General features: G+C 34.4%; 2 protein-coding genes across 3 annotated transcripts; both read right to left on the bottom strand.

Moving 5' to 3' along the window:
• Positions 1-762: 762 nt before the first annotated feature.
• LOC110635836 (protein DETOXIFICATION 33) lies at positions 763-4,017 on the bottom strand. Of its 2 annotated transcripts, none has more exons than XM_021785319.2 (7): positions 3,126-4,017; positions 2,310-2,851; positions 2,149-2,235; positions 2,000-2,056; positions 1,663-1,901; positions 1,357-1,562; positions 763-1,143 (listed from the first exon to the last, which is right to left on the bottom strand). In XM_021785319.2, the coding sequence occupies exons 1-7, from the start codon at positions 3,408-3,410 to the stop codon at positions 1,057-1,059; spliced, it is 1,503 nt and encodes a 500-aa protein (XP_021641011.2). In that variant the 5' UTR covers positions 3,411-4,017; the 3' UTR covers positions 763-1,056. The 2 variants fall into 2 exon arrangements, with proteins under 2 accessions (XP_021641011.2, XP_057996976.1); XM_058140993.1 differs by having other exon boundaries at positions 2,310-2,847; positions 3,126-3,266.
• A 1,495-nt stretch (positions 4,018-5,512) lies between these two features.
• On the bottom strand, positions 5,513-20,702 carry LOC110635816 (uncharacterized). Its single transcript, XM_021785290.2, has 23 exons — positions 20,439-20,702; positions 19,485-19,816; positions 17,718-17,821; positions 17,059-17,127; positions 15,756-15,816; positions 15,383-15,522; positions 15,063-15,252; positions 14,578-14,639; positions 14,155-14,243; positions 12,950-13,022; positions 12,769-12,828; positions 12,035-12,181; positions 11,884-11,922; positions 11,718-11,755; positions 10,413-10,499; positions 10,146-10,311; positions 9,615-9,692; positions 9,354-9,490; positions 7,966-8,042; positions 7,722-7,791; positions 7,440-7,505; positions 6,593-6,744; positions 5,513-5,930 (listed from the first exon to the last, which is right to left on the bottom strand). Exons 1-22 carry the CDS (start codon positions 20,502-20,504, stop codon positions 6,610-6,612), a joined length of 2,286 nt encoding a protein of 761 aa, XP_021640982.1. The 5' UTR covers positions 20,505-20,702; the 3' UTR covers positions 5,513-5,930; positions 6,593-6,609.
• Positions 20,703-22,179: the final 1,477 nt, after the last annotated feature.

Here is a 22,179-nt window from a genome sequence, read left to right as displayed (position 1 = left end):
TGAAATATAGGAAGAGAACCGACTAGCTAATACCTACATGACATAATGAAACCTGTTCTTCTCCCGGTGAGATTTTCTTTTTTTCTCTTCCTCTCTTCTCATATTCTGTGTGTTGTTGTGAAAGTTCTTTTTCCTTTATCAAATCTACCCCACCCCAAAATTAAGCTTATCAGTAGATGAAATTTAGACAACACCATTTTTCACAATTAAATGAAGCTCACTCTCTATATTATAGAGAGCATCCATTTTTCTGTGAGAGAGGGAACATTATTTTTTAGTGTTTCCAATGTATCTAATAATTAGTCATATTACGAGAAATTATTAGGTGCACCTGGTGCATATGCACTATTTTTCACAATCATGTGAAACCCACTCTCTATATTATAGAGATGACTCACTTTCCTGTGAGAGATAATACTATTTTTTAGTGTTTCTAGTGTATCTAATAATTAATCATTTTAAGAGAAATTATTAGGTGTACTTAGTGCACATGCACCATCTTTCATAATCATGTGGAACCCACTCTCTATATTATAGAGAGAGAATGCTATTTTTTAGTGTTTCTGGTATATCTAATAATTAGCCATATTAGGAGAAATTATTAGGTATACCTTATGCACATGCACCATCTCTCGTAGAGATGACCTACTTTTAATGTGAGAGAGGAAATACTATTTTATAGTGTTTCCGGTGTGTCTAATAGTTAGCCCAATATTACTACTTCTATCAAGGTCACAAAACTCAAAAAATCTCAACAATCTGGACTCTCAAGTAATTCTACCTTCACTAATGTAATTTCCCATAAGATTGTGCAGCATCCATTAGATAAAGAGAACATAAAAGCGTCAAATTGAAGAGTAAAAACGCTACAACATAAAAAGAAACGGCACTTGCAATTTCAAGAAATGAGCTGCATGTACATTGCAAACTGAATAAAAAAAAAAAAAAAGAGACAGATTTGATGACCCCTTTTGGTGTATATTCAAGTAGAAAATCAATCAGTATAAACTGCAACCTGATATTGATTTTATCAAGTTTCTTTCCACAATGAAATCTTCATTCATTCATGTTGTGTTCTGATGAACTTTGCTGAGGTTCCTCAGAGCCACCCCAAGTTCTGATGCGCTCTTCAGCTTTCAAAGCCTGCATTATTATGTAACTCTGTTAATTCTGCAACAAATGATTGAAAATACTAACAAGAATTTAGGTTCTTGTTGGTGCCATTCAATTCTTAAAACACTTAGGAGACCTTGAAATTTAGTCATTGCCTGTCACCAAGTAGTAGCTATAGAACACGATTTCTACATTGGTTAATTTCTCTGATATCTATTATTCAAGAAAGAATTGTAGACTTACTTCTTTGTTCCAGTTAGTACGCAGAAAGACGAAAGTCAGAATGATTATTTGAAGAACACAACCAGCCAACATTCCTGACCATATGCCCTTAACACCTAGATTTATTTTATAGCCAAGAACAGCACCAATAGGAAGTCCTATGATGTAGTAACATCCAGTATTGATGAAGGCAACTAACAACTGCCACCCGGCACCCACTGCCACCCCTGTAAATGTCAAGAGAAAAACCTTTAGTCACTTGCAGAGGAAAAAGGAGCATGGGTTCATCCCTAGTGCTGTGGATACTGGAGAGTTTAGTTGCAATACCATGGAGCACAGGTTGGATGCTATTGAGGAAGATTGTTGCTGCCAAAAAGTAACCAAGCTTTGATGCCTCCTTCATGACTGCTGGTTTACCAGTGAACACCTTTGGAAAGTCATTCTTGGTTACCAGAATCAACGCTGTGAATACAACTCCAATTATTGTTGAAGTTAAAACGGTCACCACCACTGAGAATTTTGCTGCTTTAGGATTTCCAGCTCCAAGCTCATTTGATACTCGCACACTGCAAGCAAGTCAAGTTGAATTAAAATCCCAAAACCAAGTTTCTAAGTTGGATTAAATCTGTTTTCTGCTATATGCTCCAGGACAGAAGCAACTAACCTTATGGCTGCATTGAAACCAAGAGCAATCATCAGAGCCCACAGTTGCAGGTTCATGCTGCAATTAAGAAGAAATATGAGATGATAAGTATAATACAGAAATCACATTTTTAGCTGGACTAATTTGATAAATAGGAACAGAACTCTTACCAGATGGAAACGGCATCTACTGCAATTTCTGGATTGTCTAACCATCCCACCATGAGAATCACAGCTGTAAAATACCATAACTCCAAGCTGGCATTGCCAAGAAGAGAAGAAAAGTGAAATCCTGAACATGGATTTTGCAAAAATAAAATTTGAAAACTAACCATAACATTACAGCTGATGCAAGTGAGAGCTTTAGAAAACTGGTTAATGACTTCAAAGCTGACCAAGAAAAACCAGTCCAGGCTTCTGGGAAAAAACCACAGACCACATAAATAATCTGACCCAAAACCACAAGCCACCATGAGATGTTCCCTGCGATGGCAGCACCAAGTAGCCCGTGATCCAGTTTTGTGACAAGCACCCAATTCAACAACACATGAAATGCAAGCGCCGCTATGGAAATGATTGTCATAATCCATACTCTGCTCTGCGCTTGGAGAAACTTCTGTATTGGGAAATTTATGGCGTAGGCAAACAATTGAGGAATTACCCATATGGAGTACTTTCCAGCAAGCTTTGAAATGTTTTTATCTTGATGAAGTAGTTGCAGTAATGGTGAAGCAAAAACATAAAAAGGTGTTAAAACCAATGCTGTGACCCCAGTAATGATCCATGATCTTTGCATATAGATTCCAAGCATGTTGAGTTGTCCAGCACCAACAGCTTGCCCACATAGTGTCTCCAGTGCACTTCCCATCCCTAGCTAATACAGAGAAGATAATAAATACACAAAATACAGAGCTTATGTCCTTCTCAGGCATAGCAATTTTAATACACTTCACACATGCATAGATCATCATTAGGGAATTTTGAATGTTAGAATTATTTGGCATAACTTTACAGTATGAATAATATTAACAGCACATTTTCCTTCACTGGTATACTCATTGAACCAAGAAATTTCAGAAACTTATACAGTAGCCTAATTGAGAAAAGGATAAATTCAGATATAATTAAAATTTCTGCAAATTACTTACCATCACACCATAAACAAACCCTTCAATTACATTCTGAACAATGGAAACAGCAGCCAGCTCCACCTCTCCCAAATGGCCAACAAATGCAGAACTGACGAACCCAATAGAGAATTGGGCTACTGCTGTCAACATAGCAGGTGCTGCTATTTCCCACATCTTCTTTGATTCAACCCAGCTTTTCTTCACCATCTTTTTCCTACCCATAACCTCATTACTCACCTGCATCTCTATTCCAAAATGCTTTTCTTGAACTGAATCCTCTTTTTCCTCCATCAGAATAGCCATTTCTTTTCCCCTTTCACTTTATATTGTCAACTCTCTTCACCTATTACCATGTGAGGCCCCTCTCTTTCTGTATATGAATGTCAACAGAAACTTCTAATTCTATGAACTACTGGAGATAAGTTTCAAGTGATATAAACTGGAACAGAGGAATAACATCTGGATCTTCAAAGAATACAAGAAAGATTTACAGGTTTTACCTGAGGCGTAAAGAAAGACCACTGTTTTATGAACAAAACTAAGAAGCTGAAATATTTTTATGATCCTACTTCATATATTTTCTTCCTGGGTTGGTAGGAGAATCATGAGAGGGGGAAGAGTTATTCTCCTTTGAGCAACTCATTTAAAAAAAAAAAAGGATCAGTTAAAGATTCAAATCCCAACAAAACAGGACTCAAAGGCTGTAATAAATCTAAGGTTGTACAAGCTGCTATTGGTTTAATCATGTTGTCAAATTCTGACTTACAATGGAGACAAATACTATATTTTTAATTTACTAGTATTAAAATTTTTTGAGCTGTGAAGACTCGAGTTTAGGTTTCCGATTAGAATATACAAGTGAAAAGATCAGGTACTGAAACATGAAATGTTTTCCACTATAATATATTTACTATGTGAATCAAATAAAGAAACGACGCACTAGAAAAGATACTTTGAATTTGATTTGGTGACCGTCCAAAAAACTATTAAGGGTCAAAGTTTTCATCACTTATTGATCATGCATGTCAAGAAATTGTACTCTGCTGCCACCAACTTTCTGTATTTAGAGAGACTTTTAGAAACCCTAATGAAAATGATTGGAAACCAAAATCAGATATAAACAAACGGATAAAAGCAACATAATGAAGTCATCTAGGGATGTTGCTTACTGATTTGCTTTAGATGGACTTTTGTTGAAGTATCTTATACTTCAGACATAAATTTTTAACTTTATTATTGCCATGTCAAAATTATGGGACAGTGATGGTGACTTGGTTTTGTACAAGTGATCACCAACTCTTTTTTATTTTTTATGTTTAGGTAATGTATTAGGCAAGCAGTCTTTTGGCAACAGGTTTTTCTCCAGATTTCATCATCTTCAAAATAAAAGAATGAATCGGAAAACTGCATATCACTTGAAATCCTGGCAATAGAAAAGGTCAATTACAAGTTTGCAACCCCTTTTAACAAGTCCCACCAACTCTTAAGTAGTTGGCAACAACTTGGTAGGCAGGAGTTGAAAAAACACATTCTTGAAGCCTCCCTCACTTCTCAACACGTCCCTTCTTTTATTTTATTTATATGCATATAACAATTTGCTGATTTGGGTTGACTTTATAATCTTCAGAAACGATCACACAAATAGAAGAACAACTTTCTTAATTCCTGATGTAATAATTGGGTTCACATATGCATGCATGTATATTTCTACTTGTTAATCTTTAACATGGTTATTATTATTATATTTTTTTCCTAAAAGAGTGAAAAGGGAAAAGAAGAGGGACAAGGAGAGGCGGCTAGGGTTTCCCCTGTTGTCTACTGTTAATTTGTTAATTTTTCTAAATGATTTTTTTACGGGCCTTGGCAGCAGCCTTATTTGTTGTAATGCTGGCCTGTTTTGGCCTTGTAACACCTTTCTCCAGCCTTTTTTAAGGCCATTTTTAATGAAGATCTCATCTTTTGGAAAAAAAATAAAATAAACTAAATGCACATGTTTTGAACATCCGCGAGAAGCAACAATGTTCAAAGATCAATTTTTGAAGAGCGTTGGGATTTGACACAAGGAGGCGGCTAGTTTCCCAAGCTTGAGTACCTGTTGTAGGGGATGCAATGGAGCATGGAGGAGCTGAAAGAGCTTACATAATATTTTGGGTTTTGCTTGGAGAAGAAGATTGTGACTCCGCATTTACATTTGAAGGAGAAGAATGTACCAATTACGTTGAAAAGAATGTTAATGTGGAGTGATCAGAGATTGTATGCAAAACGGAAGTGAATAATTTTCTATGCAACTTCCAAACTTAATTTGCGGTTGGGCTAAAAGTTTCCTCGCCTATGACAGCAATTTTCACACTTTTGGCGCTTAAATTATTTCAATTATAGGCTACATGCAGCCCCCGGCTAACCAGTTTCAACTATAATAAAGCAACTCAATTAATTGGCTCTAACGTCAAGCATAAAAGCAGTACATACAGAAATTGATCAAGGAACATGATTGTTCAGCTAAAAACTAAATGATTTTCAGAATTCATCAGCAATTGCTTTCCTTTGTCCATAGGTCTGATACAATTGAAGGATCCAATTGTAACTATATTCTTTTCTTTTTAACCACATTACACCTTCACTTAGAAGTCCAGCAAAACATTCCAGAAAGTTGCAAGCATAATAGATCAACTTGCTGCAAATCAACGTTGTCTTGCATATCTCTAGATATCATGACCAGGTTTCCTCTTCCAACTGAAGGTTAAAACAACAATTCATGCTGTTAATTTCTTTTTATGAGTTCCTTTCATGAGTTCCTGCTAAGTGTTGATTGTTACACAAACCCTGCAAATGGAGAAAATGCAAGTGAGAAAGTCTTTAAGTCCCTTGAATCATCACTAAATTTTCAGCTCTAGGCCTTTGTGCAAAGCCACATTGCATATTTAGAGGTTAGGCAAGCACTTGGAATAGAGGGAAACTATTGCATGAGATATCTTTTGAATAATTGCCAATGACTACCTCCTTAACACCTACTTTCCCCCATAGTTTTGTCATCTTCAGGTCGTAGTTCTTGTTAACATACATGCAACTGGGGAATATCATAATCAAGATTCATGTCTAACATGTCCTCCATGCAGACTGGTGGTACCTAATTCACGTTATATAATACCTTGTATCCAGGATTAAATAATTAAGGAAAGAAAAATTATGAAAGCATAAAGTCATAAAGATTATCCTCAGGTTATAAACATCTGATGTACTGAAAATGAATAATGATACATATGGACCAGCATCAGAAGAAAATGAACAAATAGAGGGCTATCATTTAATGTGTACTATGTTCAACACTTCTCAGTTGCCACAAGACACTTTTCACATGCACATTGCAACAGATTAAGATTTTCTAACCACAAAGAAAATCAGTGACAACTTCAGCGACCAGTAGTAAAAGTAACCCACAGAACATCCATTTCAAATTTTAAATTTAGTTGATTAAAGAGACTTGCTCAACCAGGAAACAGATTCAATGCTGTTTTATTAACAGTTCAATGTCAGCTCCAACTTCAGCAATCTTGGCATCTCTAGAAGTCTTAGCTATTCTGGCAATGTTCTCAACATCAAAGTCCAAAGCTATTTGCTTCACCAGACCATCAAGCATCTGTATTAGGAAGGAAAGAAAAATATTATTAAACAACGTAACAGGTAACCCATAGGTGAAACTCAGATTTATTTAAAAAATAATGTAACCTGTAATACATAATCCAACAAGAATACTTCAGATATATATTTAATACATAATCCAACAAGAATAATTCAGATATATTTTTGCACGTTAATAAGTATGCTGTTCTTTACTCATAAATTCAGTTGATAATAGGCTTTCACCAACTCATTCTTAAAATCTTCACATAACATATTCTTTTACCCTAAAACCAAAAGAAGATGATCCTTGACGCATCAACTCTAATCTGACAAATGTAGATGCTGGCGCAGACATTTCATATTGAATACACCAAGTGATGTGGGTTCCATTAAGATTCCAAACTGTGAACATGACATACATCAAAAGCAAGAGCAAGAAAAGCTTTTTTTTTTTTTAACAAAAAGGAACTTATTATTCAAAGAGCCAGAGAAGTTCATACTTTATTTATCACACAGTGAAAATAAAAAGTTTACCATCAAATATGAGAAAAATGGCAAAGGATTTATTAAGAAAAAGTCATTTCCTAATCAAATTGTTATATATTTGACAAAGGCAAAGAAAAGCTGCCCATTATAGTAAGAGATTACCAAACACTAATACAAGAAGCAAAAACACTACTATTCATTTAATAGATAGGATTGGGAAGCTACCAGTGATCCAATGGCAACTAAAACCCGGAATTTTGAATCAACTTCTACATTTTCCTCTTCTGCAATCTGTGGAAAACCAAAGCCATAGCATCAAGATGAAGAAATTCTAACTCTTAACTCCCCTATACAGAAACACCAATTGAGCATAAAGTGACATATTTCATCTCAAGATGTAGGTAGACAAGGTTTACATTTGCCATACTGCAATCTTGACTCTTAAGGCAACAAATTAGGCGATTAAATGCATTTATGAAATGTTGGAAATAATCAAATAAGGCATACCTCAAGAGCAGCTGAAAGAACTTGTGATTGACCTTCTTGACCCTTTTTTTCTATTAACAGAACAGCATAACTGTGAAGCACAAAATAATGGCTCAGACGGAGGGAAGAAATGCCATTCATTAAAATTATGATACAAGTAAGAAGCCTATAACTGATGGTGCATTTTGAGGACTGATGTCTTATTTTGTCATATGCCGAATCACAAAAAATTGTTTGCACATGTACAACTGAGAAAAACGCTTACTTGAGTATCAAGGTAGAATAAGACAAATGCAAATTCTTGTTTGATGATGAATAACAACTTGAAAATGCATCAAGAATCTGCAAAATAGCCAATCATTAAATCACTGCATTACATACAATTGAAAAATGGAACAGAGTTCAAATCTGCCCCTAAACTTTTAGGGGATGCTCAAATAAGCCCAAAATGACCTCTTTGGCCCAATTAACCCACACCTTTCTATTTAAGTTCAAATAGGACCAACTTTTGGCCAAAAAATTAAAATTATAATATTTCTAATATTTAATAATAAAACATTAATTTATATATTTTAAATATTAAAAAATATTTACTATATTTAATAAAAATAGAAAATCATAAAAAAAAAATCTAATAACACTAATGTAGCAACCCAAATAGACAAACCCACACTTCTCCTTCTTCTCTCTAAATGGAACCCTTCACCTCTTTAAATTCCCTTCATTGAGCGTAGGGGAGTCCAAAGGAATCTTTCATTCAACAAACTTGAATCCCAATCTAAGGAACTTGCAGCAATCTAATGAAACCGAAAGCAAAAGGGAAAAACTAGAAAGGAAGTAAAAAAGGGGATTCTTAGCCAATTTTTGAGCCATTTTCAGAGCTAGCAGTAAGGACACAACAAAGAGTGGAAAAGATGCATCACAAAAGGATCTTTATCAAAAAAGAGCTCAACAGTGAAGACAATAGACATTAGGGAAAGGCTATAGGTGAACAATGATTGTGATGGTCTAGATACAATTGAAAATTGCAGAGCCATGTCAACCATGAGATTTATGAAAACACTAAGAAGATTTGGAAAGGTATTTGATCGAAGAGGATGAGGACCAGAATGTTCTAGAGCCATGACAATACCAGTCAATTGATGGAGACGTCTGGGTTGGAATGAATGTTGTTATTTGATTTTTAAACAGGGTTTGTCTTTGATTGAGAATTTTTTAATTAGTGTTCTTCATTTGAGTTGATGTTAAATTTTTTTTTAATTTTTTGTTTTTTATTTTGATAAAAAATATGTACATAATTTGTAATATTTAAAAATAAGAAAATTAATTTTTATTATTAAAAAATTAGAAAATTAATATTTCTGAGTTTTTTTTATTAAAAAAATGAACCTATTTGAGATTAATCAGAAAAATGTAGGTTAATTGGACCAAAAAAGTCATTTTGGACTTATTTGAATATCCCCAAAAAGTTTAGGGACAGATTTGAACTTTTTCCCCTTGAAAAATATTATGCAAATGCAAGATTTACCATGACAAATTGCATGGTCACGTGAGCATGACACATGTATAGATGCAAACAATGATAAGAATGACCAAGACCAGAAGATGAAATTAAGATTCTTTGACCTAAGGGGCAAAAAAAGTATTATTCACCTCACTGCGATGCCTTAGTAGCCAGTTGTGATAGCATGAATTCTTGAATAGGTTAGTTACCACACGAATGCTGGTTAAAAGGTTCGGAGGCAGCGGAGAATTTGTTGTAACTCTCTTAATCACTTCCATTAGTATATCTAATAGCAGATAAGGCCCACAGTAAAAATCAAATAAAAATAAATAAAACAACATCTCCAGTTTTCAACCATTACTAAACCTTGTCATTATAAAACAAAACACAATATGGACATGTCACTGTACCACTTCCATCCTCAACATGCTTGAGAAGTGCACTCGCCCCATCTGGGTGTAAGACGATCATCCTCAGGATATCTATAACTGTAAAAAAGGTACAATATACTTAATTGGGTAAATTTCATGGATATGGAGGGGGAACAATCCATTATGTAATTGGTACCACTAAAACCAAACACAATAAATTTGCATTTAAGTTAAATGGTAATCAACAAGAAAAGCATTTTACATAAATAGCAGATATATATCAACCATTTAATTGATTCTAAATCCCTGAACATATAACTTCATCTTTATGATAACGAAATTCAAATTTGCTCTTTGGCAAAGTTCAAAGGGAGTTTCATTATCAAATCCTAAATACATCAGCTGTGTGCCATAAATGATTCAATGACTGCTCAAACGAGACTTGTTCATTCAACAGCACCAGACACCACGTAAAGCACAAGATTAAAATATCAGAAAGAACAATTTAATGAAGAAGACCTCAAGAAAAGGTCCACAGATCAAAAGCCTTAAAAAGTGCTGTACACTGACCCGGAAATAGCATTGCTACCGGCCAAGATTTCATTAATTTCAACAGCAAAGCAATTTCAACATCTGCAAATTTACTAGTATGATAATGGGAAGTGTCCTTTAAAATTTTAACAATTGCACCAAGTCTGGATATGTCAAGCTCTGACAAGGACAAGTTCTTTTTGTCCTTCAAAAGAAACAAAAGATATTCAATTAACTAATTATGTAAGTATAAGCCACAATGATGTAGTAGAAAATTAACAGAAGTAAAAGTGCAGAACATCCTACTGGTTCAGATAGAAGAGCATCATTGAACTCATTTATCTTTTTCAGGATCCCATCAAATTGAGCCCCATCAAAAACTAGCATTCCTTTCTGGAAACAAAATTCTCAAAAAAGATAAATAAGATCACTACCAATAAATTTAACTTATCGCATCTCAGCATCAATAGAAATAAAGTATTAATATGGAGAGAACGCTAGTGCACCATGCTCGTATTAGTTAAATACGGAACCCTCATCTTTAGTTGACGAATCAAATTAACTATTCTACATCCTGTCCAGTTCATATCTAGCTTGCTTACTTCCTATACTTCCTTAATGTCAAGGGCTTAATAACTGAATTCTCAGCAAATTTTCAAGAACATAGAAGTTAACCCATAAAAGTAATGCACCACAGAATATGACACAACAAATCTAAAGTCAAGAAGTAAACTCAATTAAGGCACATATGCATCTTTGTATCTGCCATATTACATGCATTCTAACTGAAGAGGATTAAAAATTATTAGAATAATAAAATATACTCCCCCTGATAAAATATAAAGACTGGCCTCCAATAAGAGCATGCGAGACAGTGCCCACATTAAAGTATGGCCAGTTCAGTTTCAACAAAAGTTAGGCTGGCCAAGGCTGTTCGCTACATGGCACAGAAAATATAGCAAAGTAGACCCGATTACATGGCAAGATCACTTGCCTGTCTGAGCCAGACTCAATTAGGTAAACCAACCTGAACACAAGTTGGCAAATATCTGCAGCATCAATCATCTCACCAAGTCAAACCTTGACACTGCTGAGCCAGGTCTGACCTGATATAAGTTCAGAGGAAACAAACAAACAAAACATGGACAAGATAAAGAAGGTCTACATCCCCCAGATCTCCACCAATGTTTCATCAACTAGACGATTCACCTGATGCACACTTCCTCTCCCAGATATCAAAGGTAGGATAAAGGTAGGGGGGCCTCCCTCACAAACTCCGTCCCTCCCCTTCTATCTCTCTCTCTCTCTCTCTCTCATCTTTCTAATGCTCCCAACTTTTTTTTCAATTTTCTGTCACTACATCAGATACACTGACTTCTGCATTGAAGACTACTTGCTGATACACACCTTAAGAGCCTCCTTACCCATTTTTACCCTGTTTTTGAGGTCCCTCCAGCAAAGACAAAATTGTGGCACCCCCTTTATTTGAGGACAAAACTTTGACTTAATCACTATTTAAGCAAAACATGGAAAATCTCACACACAGGATAACTAAAGAATGGTTAATACATTATACATCCCAAATCTTTCTAGTAGCTTTAAGGGCTTTACCTTGGGAATATGCTTGAAAGTAGGCTTTGCTGATACAGCTGTTGTATAAACAAGAAAATACATATTAGAGCAATCAGCAATCCCACCCTTCTATTACTGCAGCTAAATCCCAAGTGCACAGAAGCTAAGCAAAAGTTGAAATCATTTTCAATCAATAGATGCATACCAGACAAGTTAGAAGGTTGCCCAGGTACATAAGCACTTGCTGCGATGTGAAAGAAAGGGAACATTATCGTGCGAGGAATGCAGTAAGGACAATACACTTTCAAAATAACAAACAAAATCCATGTCATAGAATCAAATGAAATTATTCTCACCACCAGTGTATGGGTCACGGAATGATGAATCAAGAGCAATGCTTCTTTGTCCAGAATTTTGGAGTATGAAATCTACAATTTGTTGACGATAGGAAAGAGGAAGATTCTCTTTGATGAGCCACTTATCAGCAACAGAGTATGGATTATCTGTAAATACCTCAGTCTTTGTATTGTCAATTTACAATGTAAAAACATAAAAGCATGATTATTTGCAATAAGCAATCAAGAAAGTCACATTCAAACAAGCTACAGTTATTCTTTGAAAAGTAACAAAAAGAGCAGACATCATCAATGAAATACAGGTGCTTTACACATGCTTTAGAAGTACATCTTCATTAATACTAGAAATCTGGAACTGCAAGAGTCCATAGAAATGCTAGATTTATATAAAATGCCCATGCTCTTGTTATCTGCTACCTCTACCACTTGGTACATTAGATAGGAACAACACTATATCCACTTATGAGCCTGAGAATTTGCATTCAGATGAAAACAATATCCAGCTTCAAATAGACATATATTTCTTTTTTTGGTGGGATGTGGGGCGAAAGAAAAATCAAGTTCCATAAAAAAAAAGCTAAGAACAATTAGAGGGCTTCCTCTCTGACGCATGATTTCCTTTCTCAACTTTCTTTCCGAGAAATAAGAGCAGAAGAACAGAACAGCTGTCAAAGAAAACCGGACCTATCTTGAAATTTCAAGCATCAAAAAATGAAAAGAGAGAATAAAGATACCTGATCGATTATATGGCAACTTTCGAATGGGTTCACCATCTCCGATATCAACATCAAATACTGAATCACAAACATATATCCACCAAAATTTAAATTAATATAAATGAGATTCAAGGTATTCAATGCATAAACAAAGTTTAGGTACACAAGACTCAGAAGTAGTCAAAAGTACAATCCTAACCATAATCATATTCAATTCCATCAAGAACAGGTCGCTTCATGCCATCATCCGGTCCATCAACAACTTCGCCAATCTGAAAATAAAAGAATAATAACCATAACATGAACAATCCTGTAGTTAAGGAATACAAATTCCAAGAAGAAAAGCAGTAAGAAGAGAAGGTGAACCCTATCCATCAACTAAGACATCATTAGCATTTTCATTTCGCCATCAAAAGCTACAAACTTCTATTTCGATATATATATACATATATGATCAGAGAAAATATACCTAATGTTTAGTTTTAATGACTTGGGAAATAAAACCTGACCACGAATTAAAGTTACTTCAAATTATGAGTACATCATACATTTCAAATATGACAACAACAATTCATGCAAGGGCAAGATATTCCTGTATTGTCAAGTCATGATAAAACCTTTCAACTTAGATTTCTTCCCATGTTGTGGTTCTTTATATGCAAAACACGACATTCGTCTTGATTCATCATTCATGCATATCCACTATTACACTTTTTTCCGCTTACAGACCAAAGCATTGTCGCCACACAAATGAAGAACCTACAAATCTCATTGTTTTACGATGAAACAGCTCCAGGACATTGACCAACTCAATTGCTGATATAACTTTATGCCCTTTGTTTGTTCTGAAACTAAAAAGATGACATGTTCTGAAACTAAAAAGATGACACATGATGTGAAGCATTGTGGCATCACTATATAAAGATTTTTCAATCAACAAGCCACCATCAATCAAAACAGTGAAGTGAATTAGAAGTGTCCAACTGAATATCCAGAAAGTTAGAATTTATAAATATCAATAGCTAATTAATGAGATATGACAAAATCCCAGACTGTGAAACAGGTACAATGAATCATCAGAAAGTTAGAAAAGTGTGTGTGTGCGTGTGATGAAGAATAAGCTCCCTTCAAAATGTTAAGTCTTTGTTTTTATCATAAAATAAAAATATGCTGCATCAACTTAAATAATAGAAAACCTACCATGGACTTTCACTTTCACAGTAAAGAGATGAGAGATAGTTACAGAGACAGAACAACAGAGCAAATAGCGCAAAGATCAGTTTATTACAATGGCATGTAGCAAATATGTATGTCAGCATTGCAATGAAATATACATTGAAGAGCTGCCTAGGAAACCAACATGAAGAGAAGTTGAAACATATAATAGTAGAAACTAAGTATTACTTTATCCCACTTCTGCTCTCTCAAATTCCAAGCATATGCTACACCATTGTCCCCTTCTCTGACAATTTTTGTCTGGCCATCAGTAGTTCCTGAAAATAAAAAAATTAGAATGCATCAAATAGTTAGCAAGTTACAACATTGTCTGGCAACAATTACACACCCATTGCCCACAATAGATCACAAAACTCAGCATACTCAGGTGGAATTATCTTGAAAGCAGTATACATAAACATATTGATGATATAACTACAATTCTGTGATATAAAATTCACATTCATCAAGCTTGTTTACTTCTACTTATAACCAATATCCATCAGCCAGAGATAATAGCTTCCATTATCTCAATAATGGAAATTCCTAGATAATTAAAGAGCCATTATACTGAGTAAAATAATTGTGTAGAAGGATAAAATTAAATTACACCTGGAATCTGTAAAGCATCTAGCCCTGGCAAATCTTCCAATTTCAGTCCTCCAACCCTCTTCCTGATACAAATAAATCAAAATTGGATCAGACACTGACAAGTATTAGAGAAAAGAAAACCAAAAACTTTTATGCCAATCCAACTGGAAATAAAAAAGCATATAACATACAACTTAGATGAACTTCCAGAAACAAAAAATACAAAATAAGTTTACATGCAAGGAATTGCCACAAATTATGAAATTCAGATCAGGGTTTACAAGAAATGGGTAACAACAACAATCTAACAATAAACAAACGCATTATATACTCATACATGCAAACAATATGTATGTATAATACCTCATTACAGCAAACATTAGAAAATTATAAATATTAAAAGACAAATTTAACACTGATCCTGATTGACAATGAAAAGCTCCCATTATTAGACATAAGATGCATAGATATCAAATAACATACTAGAAATAGAAGTGCAATTATACCTGCTTAACTTGTATTGAGAAAGTTGGGAAACATATGACTCAAGATCTAGTGGATCTGCAATCCTATCCTGATGCGATGTCCAGATACGTACAACTCCATCTGAACATGCTGTCACAATGTCACCATTTTCTAAGAATTTGGCATCCCAAACACAACCAGGATGCTCTATGCTCTGAACACAAACTCCATCTGCAACATGGCAATGACATCCCACATAAATAATATTTGAAAGAATAAATCACCCATTCTGTTGCAATAACCATTGCAAGCCTTTGAGGTCATAAACCAAATAGAAGCAGCAAAAGCTATAAGCAATCACCTTTCCAGATCTTAGCCGAACAATCTTCACTACCACTGACAATAAGTCCAGACACATGTGAATCAACCGAATAGACAATGGAAGTATGACCAACCATCTCCATCAATACTTGGCCAGTTAATGCCCATAACCTTATTGAACTGTTGCAATAAAACAGGATTAATAATATTGACAACTATATGCAACACAAATAATTTCAACATAAAATTATTCAATATAAAAATGCAGAAGTGCCAGTAAAATATCTACTTGACAAAGTCCCAAACTTGGATACTATCCATTCCACTACTAAGGCAAGAACTGTATAAAGCAGTAAATCCTAAACAGAACCTCCCATCATAAATGAGCAAAGAAATGGGAAAAAATGACTAACCCATCATGTGATGCAGAAAGAATACCCAATCCATGCATCTCTGCCAAGCCTCTAACTGTATCTGCACAATTCTTAAAGTTTATTAGTAAATATAAGCATGTAAGCCATTAAAAACCTACTTAATAATATATAATGTGTGTGTGCATGTACGAATGTATGCATAAGAAGCCTTGGTTACAAGCTACCCTACATAGTTGACCAAGACCTCCTAACAGACTGTCACTTGCAAGTTCTAGTGCATCAATCATCATCCAATGCAGAGTGTCAAGAGTCCCACATCTAAAAGAAACATCAAGTTTAAGGGGTTTATAAGGGTTAAGGGCCAACTAACTAATTGATTAGTTCTAACATTTTAGCAATGGTTGGTCCAAGCCCAAGTGAGCCTAATCTTCATATTGCATGGACTCTTGCCTTTCGCCCATTCATTCACCTCCACCCCTTCAATTTAGTAATATGGCATCTGCGCAAGTCGGGCTCGATTCCAATTTTAATTCAATTTCCTAATGTTGCCACTACATTTCAAGGTTCAAGTTCCAAGGGGGATTTCAAGTTTCAAGTGTCAACTAGATGTCCTTGTTGTCAGTTGAGGGAAAGTGTCAATAGTCTCGCATCTAAAAGAAACATCAAATTTAAGGGATTTATACGGGTCAAAGACCAACTAACTAATTGATTAGTTCTAACATTTTAGCAATGGTTGGTTCAAGACCAAGTAAGTCCAATCTTCATACTTCATGGACTCTTGCCTTTAGCTCACCTCCAGCCTTTCAATTCAATAATACATAGTAACCTAACTCTTAGCAAGTATTATCAAAACCACCCTTCGGGTATGAGTATTGCCATGGAAAACTACTAAATATCAACAAAACATATATAATCCCATTAATATTGATTAAATTACATCATTACCTACACATATATGATATATCTGTTCAAAATTCAAAAGCTCATGTAGTGAGTTAGAGAGTGAAAGGGAAGGTAATTCCAAAAATTTAAAGAGAAAATAAAAACAATACAGAACTGAGAATAGCTAATTTATCTCCGTTGAGAACTAAATATATGCCTTCACAAGCACTAGAAAATAGAGTTACTAAAAATCAGTAACCTCATCATAGCAACTTCAAACAAAAGCACATCCACATTTACTTTTCTCATGACTGGCACTTAACAAGCTATATGATTGCCTCAAAAATGCATCAAAGAACTCTAGCATCCAATTTCTTACCAGACCATTATGATTATAGACAAATATATGCACAATGAAGCAGTAATACAGTAATGTTTGAAAGAAAAGCAGAAAACTAACCTGTATGGCCCACAAAAGTATGCAAACATGTCTTCCCTCTCCAAAGTTTTAAAGTTGTGTCACTTGAACCTGAATTGTGATATAAAGCAGAATCAACACTGAAGGTTCATATGCAGCAACTATTGCACACACACACACACACACACACACACACACACACACACACACACACACACATATTGGCTCATCACATGAACATAACTAAGAGAAGGGGGTGGGGGGACGGACACACACCAACTGCTCCATACCCTACACCAGTGTGAACAAAAATCAAATAGTTTAAGAGATGGGCAAGGGTGGGAAGAAAGAAGTTTGAGTAGTATGAAGAGCCCAGCACCACTTTCATTATATCATGAGACTCAAACTTGACTTAACCAAAGTAATCAACCAACAATAGTCAACATGGCCAAAACATCTCTAATGAATCAATACCAATAATGACACAGAATCTGACTATTAGAAGTACGGTTTTCATTATGTCCAAAAACATTAAAATCAAGTAGCAAAGCAAGCAATGATTTGCTAAGTTAAATATCTCAGCACACAGGATAGTTTGATATTAACAATCGTCCTAAAAAGAAATGAGAAAAAAAAATGCAAAGTCATATCTGATACCTGCAAACAATATATGTTAAACTGCAACAAGCAGAAATTTGTACCTGTAACAAGCTCACCAGAAGGCAGCTTTATCACTGCCTGTATAGCTGACTTATGAGCCTCCCAAGACTCGATACCCTGGCCTTTCCTCCATCGTCTCAAAGTACTTCAATGAAGAAAGCCAAGAGGAAAACAGGTCACATATTAAGTGAAAGCAATAGAATAGTCAAAATTTTAAAAAGAAGTTAACCACTTGTCTCAACCAAATGAAATAGCTTGTTAATAGAGGGAGAATTTAGTCAGCAAAGGACAACGATTTGCTTTTTGCGGGGGAAAAAAAAAGTGCAGCTGTAATTTTGATATGAACTGCCTAACTCTACCTCAAAAGCTAGCTCACAAGGGAAGGTTTGCAAACCCACATATATCCCCGCAGAACCAATGTGGGACGCATCAAATTTGTTCAGGTAATGGATGTTCTGTGCAGATTGGGGGCGTGGGGGAGAACACTCAACTAACTGAGAATGAATTTTAATTGCTGAACACAGGTGGATCTCAATCTACTGATAAGAGTATTTGGAAAAGTAACCAGAAATTCTCAGCGTTAGTGCTGTACTGCTGTTGGCTTTTCTGTAAGCAGAGTAATAAAAAGAAGTTTGCTGCATGCCACAAAACCGCAATGGAAAAAAGGGATAGAATTTTCCAGGAATATTGGATATAGAAGCTAAATGATTCGTACTGACACTTAAGTGCCACTGGGCTTCTCCACAAGCAGGATGCTTGGAAGAGTAGGCATATTTCAGAGGAAACAAGCCAGATTGAAGCCAGTTTAGAAGTGTTTAGCATCAAGCATGTGCATACCAAACTAGTAAGTCGTTACAAATGATGAAGAAAGTGATAGTCATGTTATGGGATTCCATTCCAGATTCTGAAACAAAGTGGAATCTGGTAAGGAGTGAACATAGCAATTACAGTTGTTGACTGATTCTATTTAAAACCCATCCAATAAGCCCCAGCCAAAATTAAAATATAAATAAAGGCCAAACTCCTGCATAATAAACAATAAGGAAAGCTAAACAAACTGAGTTGCATTATAGAGACAAAACTAGTGACATGATGTTTGCAATCTCAACAAATAAACTCAATTTCGTAAATCTAATTATACATGATTGCTTATTTGTAACATAAATTCTTTGGAGATATATATTTCAGGACAACCAAAGCTACCAAATTTGAACTGCTTAAGCTTGCCAGTTTCCAGCTAAATTTGCTCTCTTTGTACTCCCAGTTCGATCAAAGTTAACCAGTTTCCCCCTAGTTTATTTACATGAAACTTCGTTCCTCTAAATAAATTTTCAGCTTTTTGGTAGTATACTTAAGTGATCATGCATTAAATGACAAGCAAAATGACTCTTATATATTTCCTTTCGACAAATAGATCTTCCCAATAGAAATCAACCCCAAAATTTACTGCAGATCCCATTGTGAAGTTACAATTAAAGTTCCATATTGCAGTGTTCAAGTGTTATAAAAAATTTTCAACAGCCAAAGACGCTTGAGTTCGTGCAAATTAGAACTACTTATGTTTATTTAGATAGAAAGATAGCATTGAAAAATACATTAATCTAGTTATTAAAAGTTGATGCAAACCTCTATCAGTCCATCAATATACATATAAGTACACTGAATCTTATTGGAAAGTGTACAGCCCAAACTCCTTGCTTTCACTTAATAATAAACTAATTACTCAATGAAGTACAGGGAGTTCCAAAACAATTAAATAATTAAACCAGGATTTGAAATGGAAAATAGCCCACAATAAATAAGCTTACCAATCAACAGAGGATGACACAATGTCCCCATTATCCAATGCAATGCCAGTGACTTGCAACTGATGGCCCCTCAAAACCTGCACCTTGTCTCCAGTACTCGAGTTCCACACCAAAACCAGTGTATCCATGCCACCAGAGACAATCCCACCTTCTGGGTACTCTTCATTTGGTGGAATCCAAGCCAATGGACCTACAAAACTTGAATGTCCCAACAAAATTTTTGATGATGCATACTTGCACTTGTCTGATGGGTCAAGAGGCCAAAACCTCACAGTCCGGTCTCTAGATGAAGTCGCAATGCCAGTATCGCCACATATACATATACCACGAACCTAATATTCAAATCAAACAATTTAAGTATTTCAAGATACAGTAATAAGAAAATTTGTTCAAGTAACATTTTTATTCATCTATGATGTGATTAACACCCGCCCACAATATCAACCAACTCAGAAATCAACATTTTACAATCTGACTTTTCATCCGCTTATATTACCACAAACACAATCCTTGTACCTTATGTAAGAAACAAGTCATTTCAGGGACCAGCATCAAAATTCAAGTAATTGATTGACAAGAATTGCAGCATAAATGAATTCAAATGTGTGTATTATAAGTCAATTAACTTGAAGAATCAACCATCGTCATTGCAAGTTTTAAAATACCCACATTGCCTTGATGTTTAGAGGATTTTAACATGCAGAAAGGTATCAAAATTCAAGTTATACGAAATTGTTAATGTCCCAGAGAATGTGTGTGCTCAAAAAAAAAAATCATTTCCAGCGTAAATTTTGATGTTATCTGATCTTATCACTGCAAACCAATTGAATTTGTTAGATGAAAATTGAAAAATAAGGGATAAGTGAGTAAAAAATAAAATTCCCGACTAGAAATGCAAAAACAAATAGAAAAAAAGAAGCAGAAGAAAAGCAAAAGAAGAGTGAGAGATCTTACGTCGTCTTCGTGACCTCGAAGCTCGGAGCTCAATTTGTAGTGTTTGAAATCAATCTCCATGTCCATAAGAGTAAATCTCTTGTAGAGAAGCAGACAGACAAACAGAGACAGAGAGTGAAAGGCTTTAGGAGTAAAAGGAGTCAATTGCAATGAGAAGCATCTAAAGCGAAGCGTAATGACTTCCTATTCCTAACTTCCAAGCCAAGTACCTTCTTTGCAAAATTCACGAGCCCCTGCCCCGATTTGTTTTTTTTTTTTTTCTCGTATAAAAAAAACAAAATCGACTCCATGTAAATATTATTTCTTTAACACAAGCCCAGCATTAATTGAATGTACCTCGTTACTGCTCATCAATTCCTTTTTATTGATTAAAAGAATATTTAATAAATTTTAAATAATTTATTACCTATTATTATAAGTTTTTTTCTATTTTTTATAATTAATTGTTTTCCCTCTTTTAATTTTTAATTTATTCACTCTCCTTCCACCTTAATTAAAATAAAACCCCCATTCACTCTCCTCCCACCTCGTTAGAGGTGAGCAATCGGTTCAAATCGAATCGAACCGAATCGAATTAAATTATAAAAATCGAATCGTCAATTTTAGAAACCGAACCGAATCAAAATTAATGAAAAATCGAATCGAACCGAATCGCTTTATTTCAATTCGGTTCGATTTAAACTGATTAGTTTGATTTTTGATTGATTTTTTAATTTAGACTTAATTTTCAAGTTATTTGGTCTAATTTTAACTTTAATTTGAACCTAATAACCATTAATCAATAAAATTAAACAATTAATATATAAAAAATTAAATATAATTCATAATTTTTTCATAAAAATAAATTAATTTAAAAATCAATTCGGTTCGATTTGACTATATGAATCACTATTCGGTTCGGTTCGGTTTAATCGATTTTTTTCTCTTCAAAACCGAACCGAAATAACCAAATTTTTATAAATTAAAACCAACCGATTAAATTTTAAAACCGAACCGATTGAACCGAATTGACTCTGTTCGATTCAGTTTTTCGGTTTGAACCGAATTCTGCTCAGCCCTACACCTCATTCACTCTCCTCCCACCTCAGACAAAACAAAACCCCCCTCTCCCCATTCCTTTCTTTTTTTTCCTCCTATCGTTCTCCTTTCTTTTGATTTATTTTTTAAAATATTTTATACTTTTCTTTTATTATATTAACCTTTTATCATAGAACTTTTTATTTTGAAGGCTAGTTCTTTACTAAATAATAAGGACTTCAAAAAACAAAAACTTTTTAATAGTTGCACATCTAATTTATACTTTTTTTTTAATTAATTATTTTGGACACAAATTAACTTTTTTTTTTTAAACTCCCAATGAATTATGCTAGGCTCTCTTTTTTTTTAAAAAAATTGATTATTTAGACACTCTATTATATACGTACAGTTACTTATATATAATTTATATATGTTGATAATTTGAAAGACCTCCTAATGAATTTTAAATCCTCTGTATATGGTAGATTTAGGCAAAAATTTGTTGGACACTATTTTTTTCATAATAAATATGTTTAATCCACTTAATTTCTATAAAAACCGAAACTTAAAAAAGAAAATCCCAAAATGGAGTGCAATAATTTGTGATTTGTTTGAACTTTTTATAATTTATTGTAAATAAATTGAAAATTAAACAATGAGATGGATAAATAAAAAACATTTTTTTAAAATACCAAAATGTTATTTTTTATACTCACAATCCTTT

The sequence above is a fragment of the Hevea brasiliensis genome, chromosome 18 (genome assembly GCF_030052815.1).
Source record: "Hevea brasiliensis isolate MT/VB/25A 57/8 chromosome 18, ASM3005281v1, whole genome shotgun sequence".
In the NCBI taxonomy this organism is placed as follows: Eukaryota; Viridiplantae; Streptophyta; class Magnoliopsida; order Malpighiales; family Euphorbiaceae; genus Hevea; species Hevea brasiliensis.
The sequence above is the reverse complement of the archived record's forward strand: the minus strand, read 5'-3'. Positions and strand labels throughout refer to the sequence as shown.

Bases quoted from the DNA above. Each gene is read 5' to 3' on its own strand.
- LOC110635816 (XM_021785290.2), bottom strand. From the start codon at position 20,504: ATGGACATGGAGATTGATTTCAAACACTACAAATTGAGCTCCGAGCTT. The intron at 11,756-11,883 runs GTATGCATCTAT...TTTATACAACAG, and splicing joins GCAACCTTCTAACTTGTCTG to CTGTATCAGCAAAGCCTACT. The intron at 9,693-10,145 runs GTCAGTGTACAG...CCTTTTTTACAG, and splicing joins GGTAGCAATGCTATTTCCGG to TTATAGATATCCTGAGGATG.
- LOC110635836 (XM_021785319.2), bottom strand. From the start codon at position 3,410: ATGGCTATTCTGATGGAGGAAAAAGAGGATTCAGTTCAAGAAAAGCAT. The intron at 2,236-2,309 runs GTTAGTTTTCAA...TGGCAATGCCAG, and splicing joins GCATCAGCTGTAATGTTATG to CTTGGAGTTATGGTATTTTA. The intron at 2,057-2,148 runs GTAAGAGTTCTG...TCTTAATTGCAG, and splicing joins GTAGATGCCGTTTCCATCTG to CATGAACCTGCAACTGTGGG.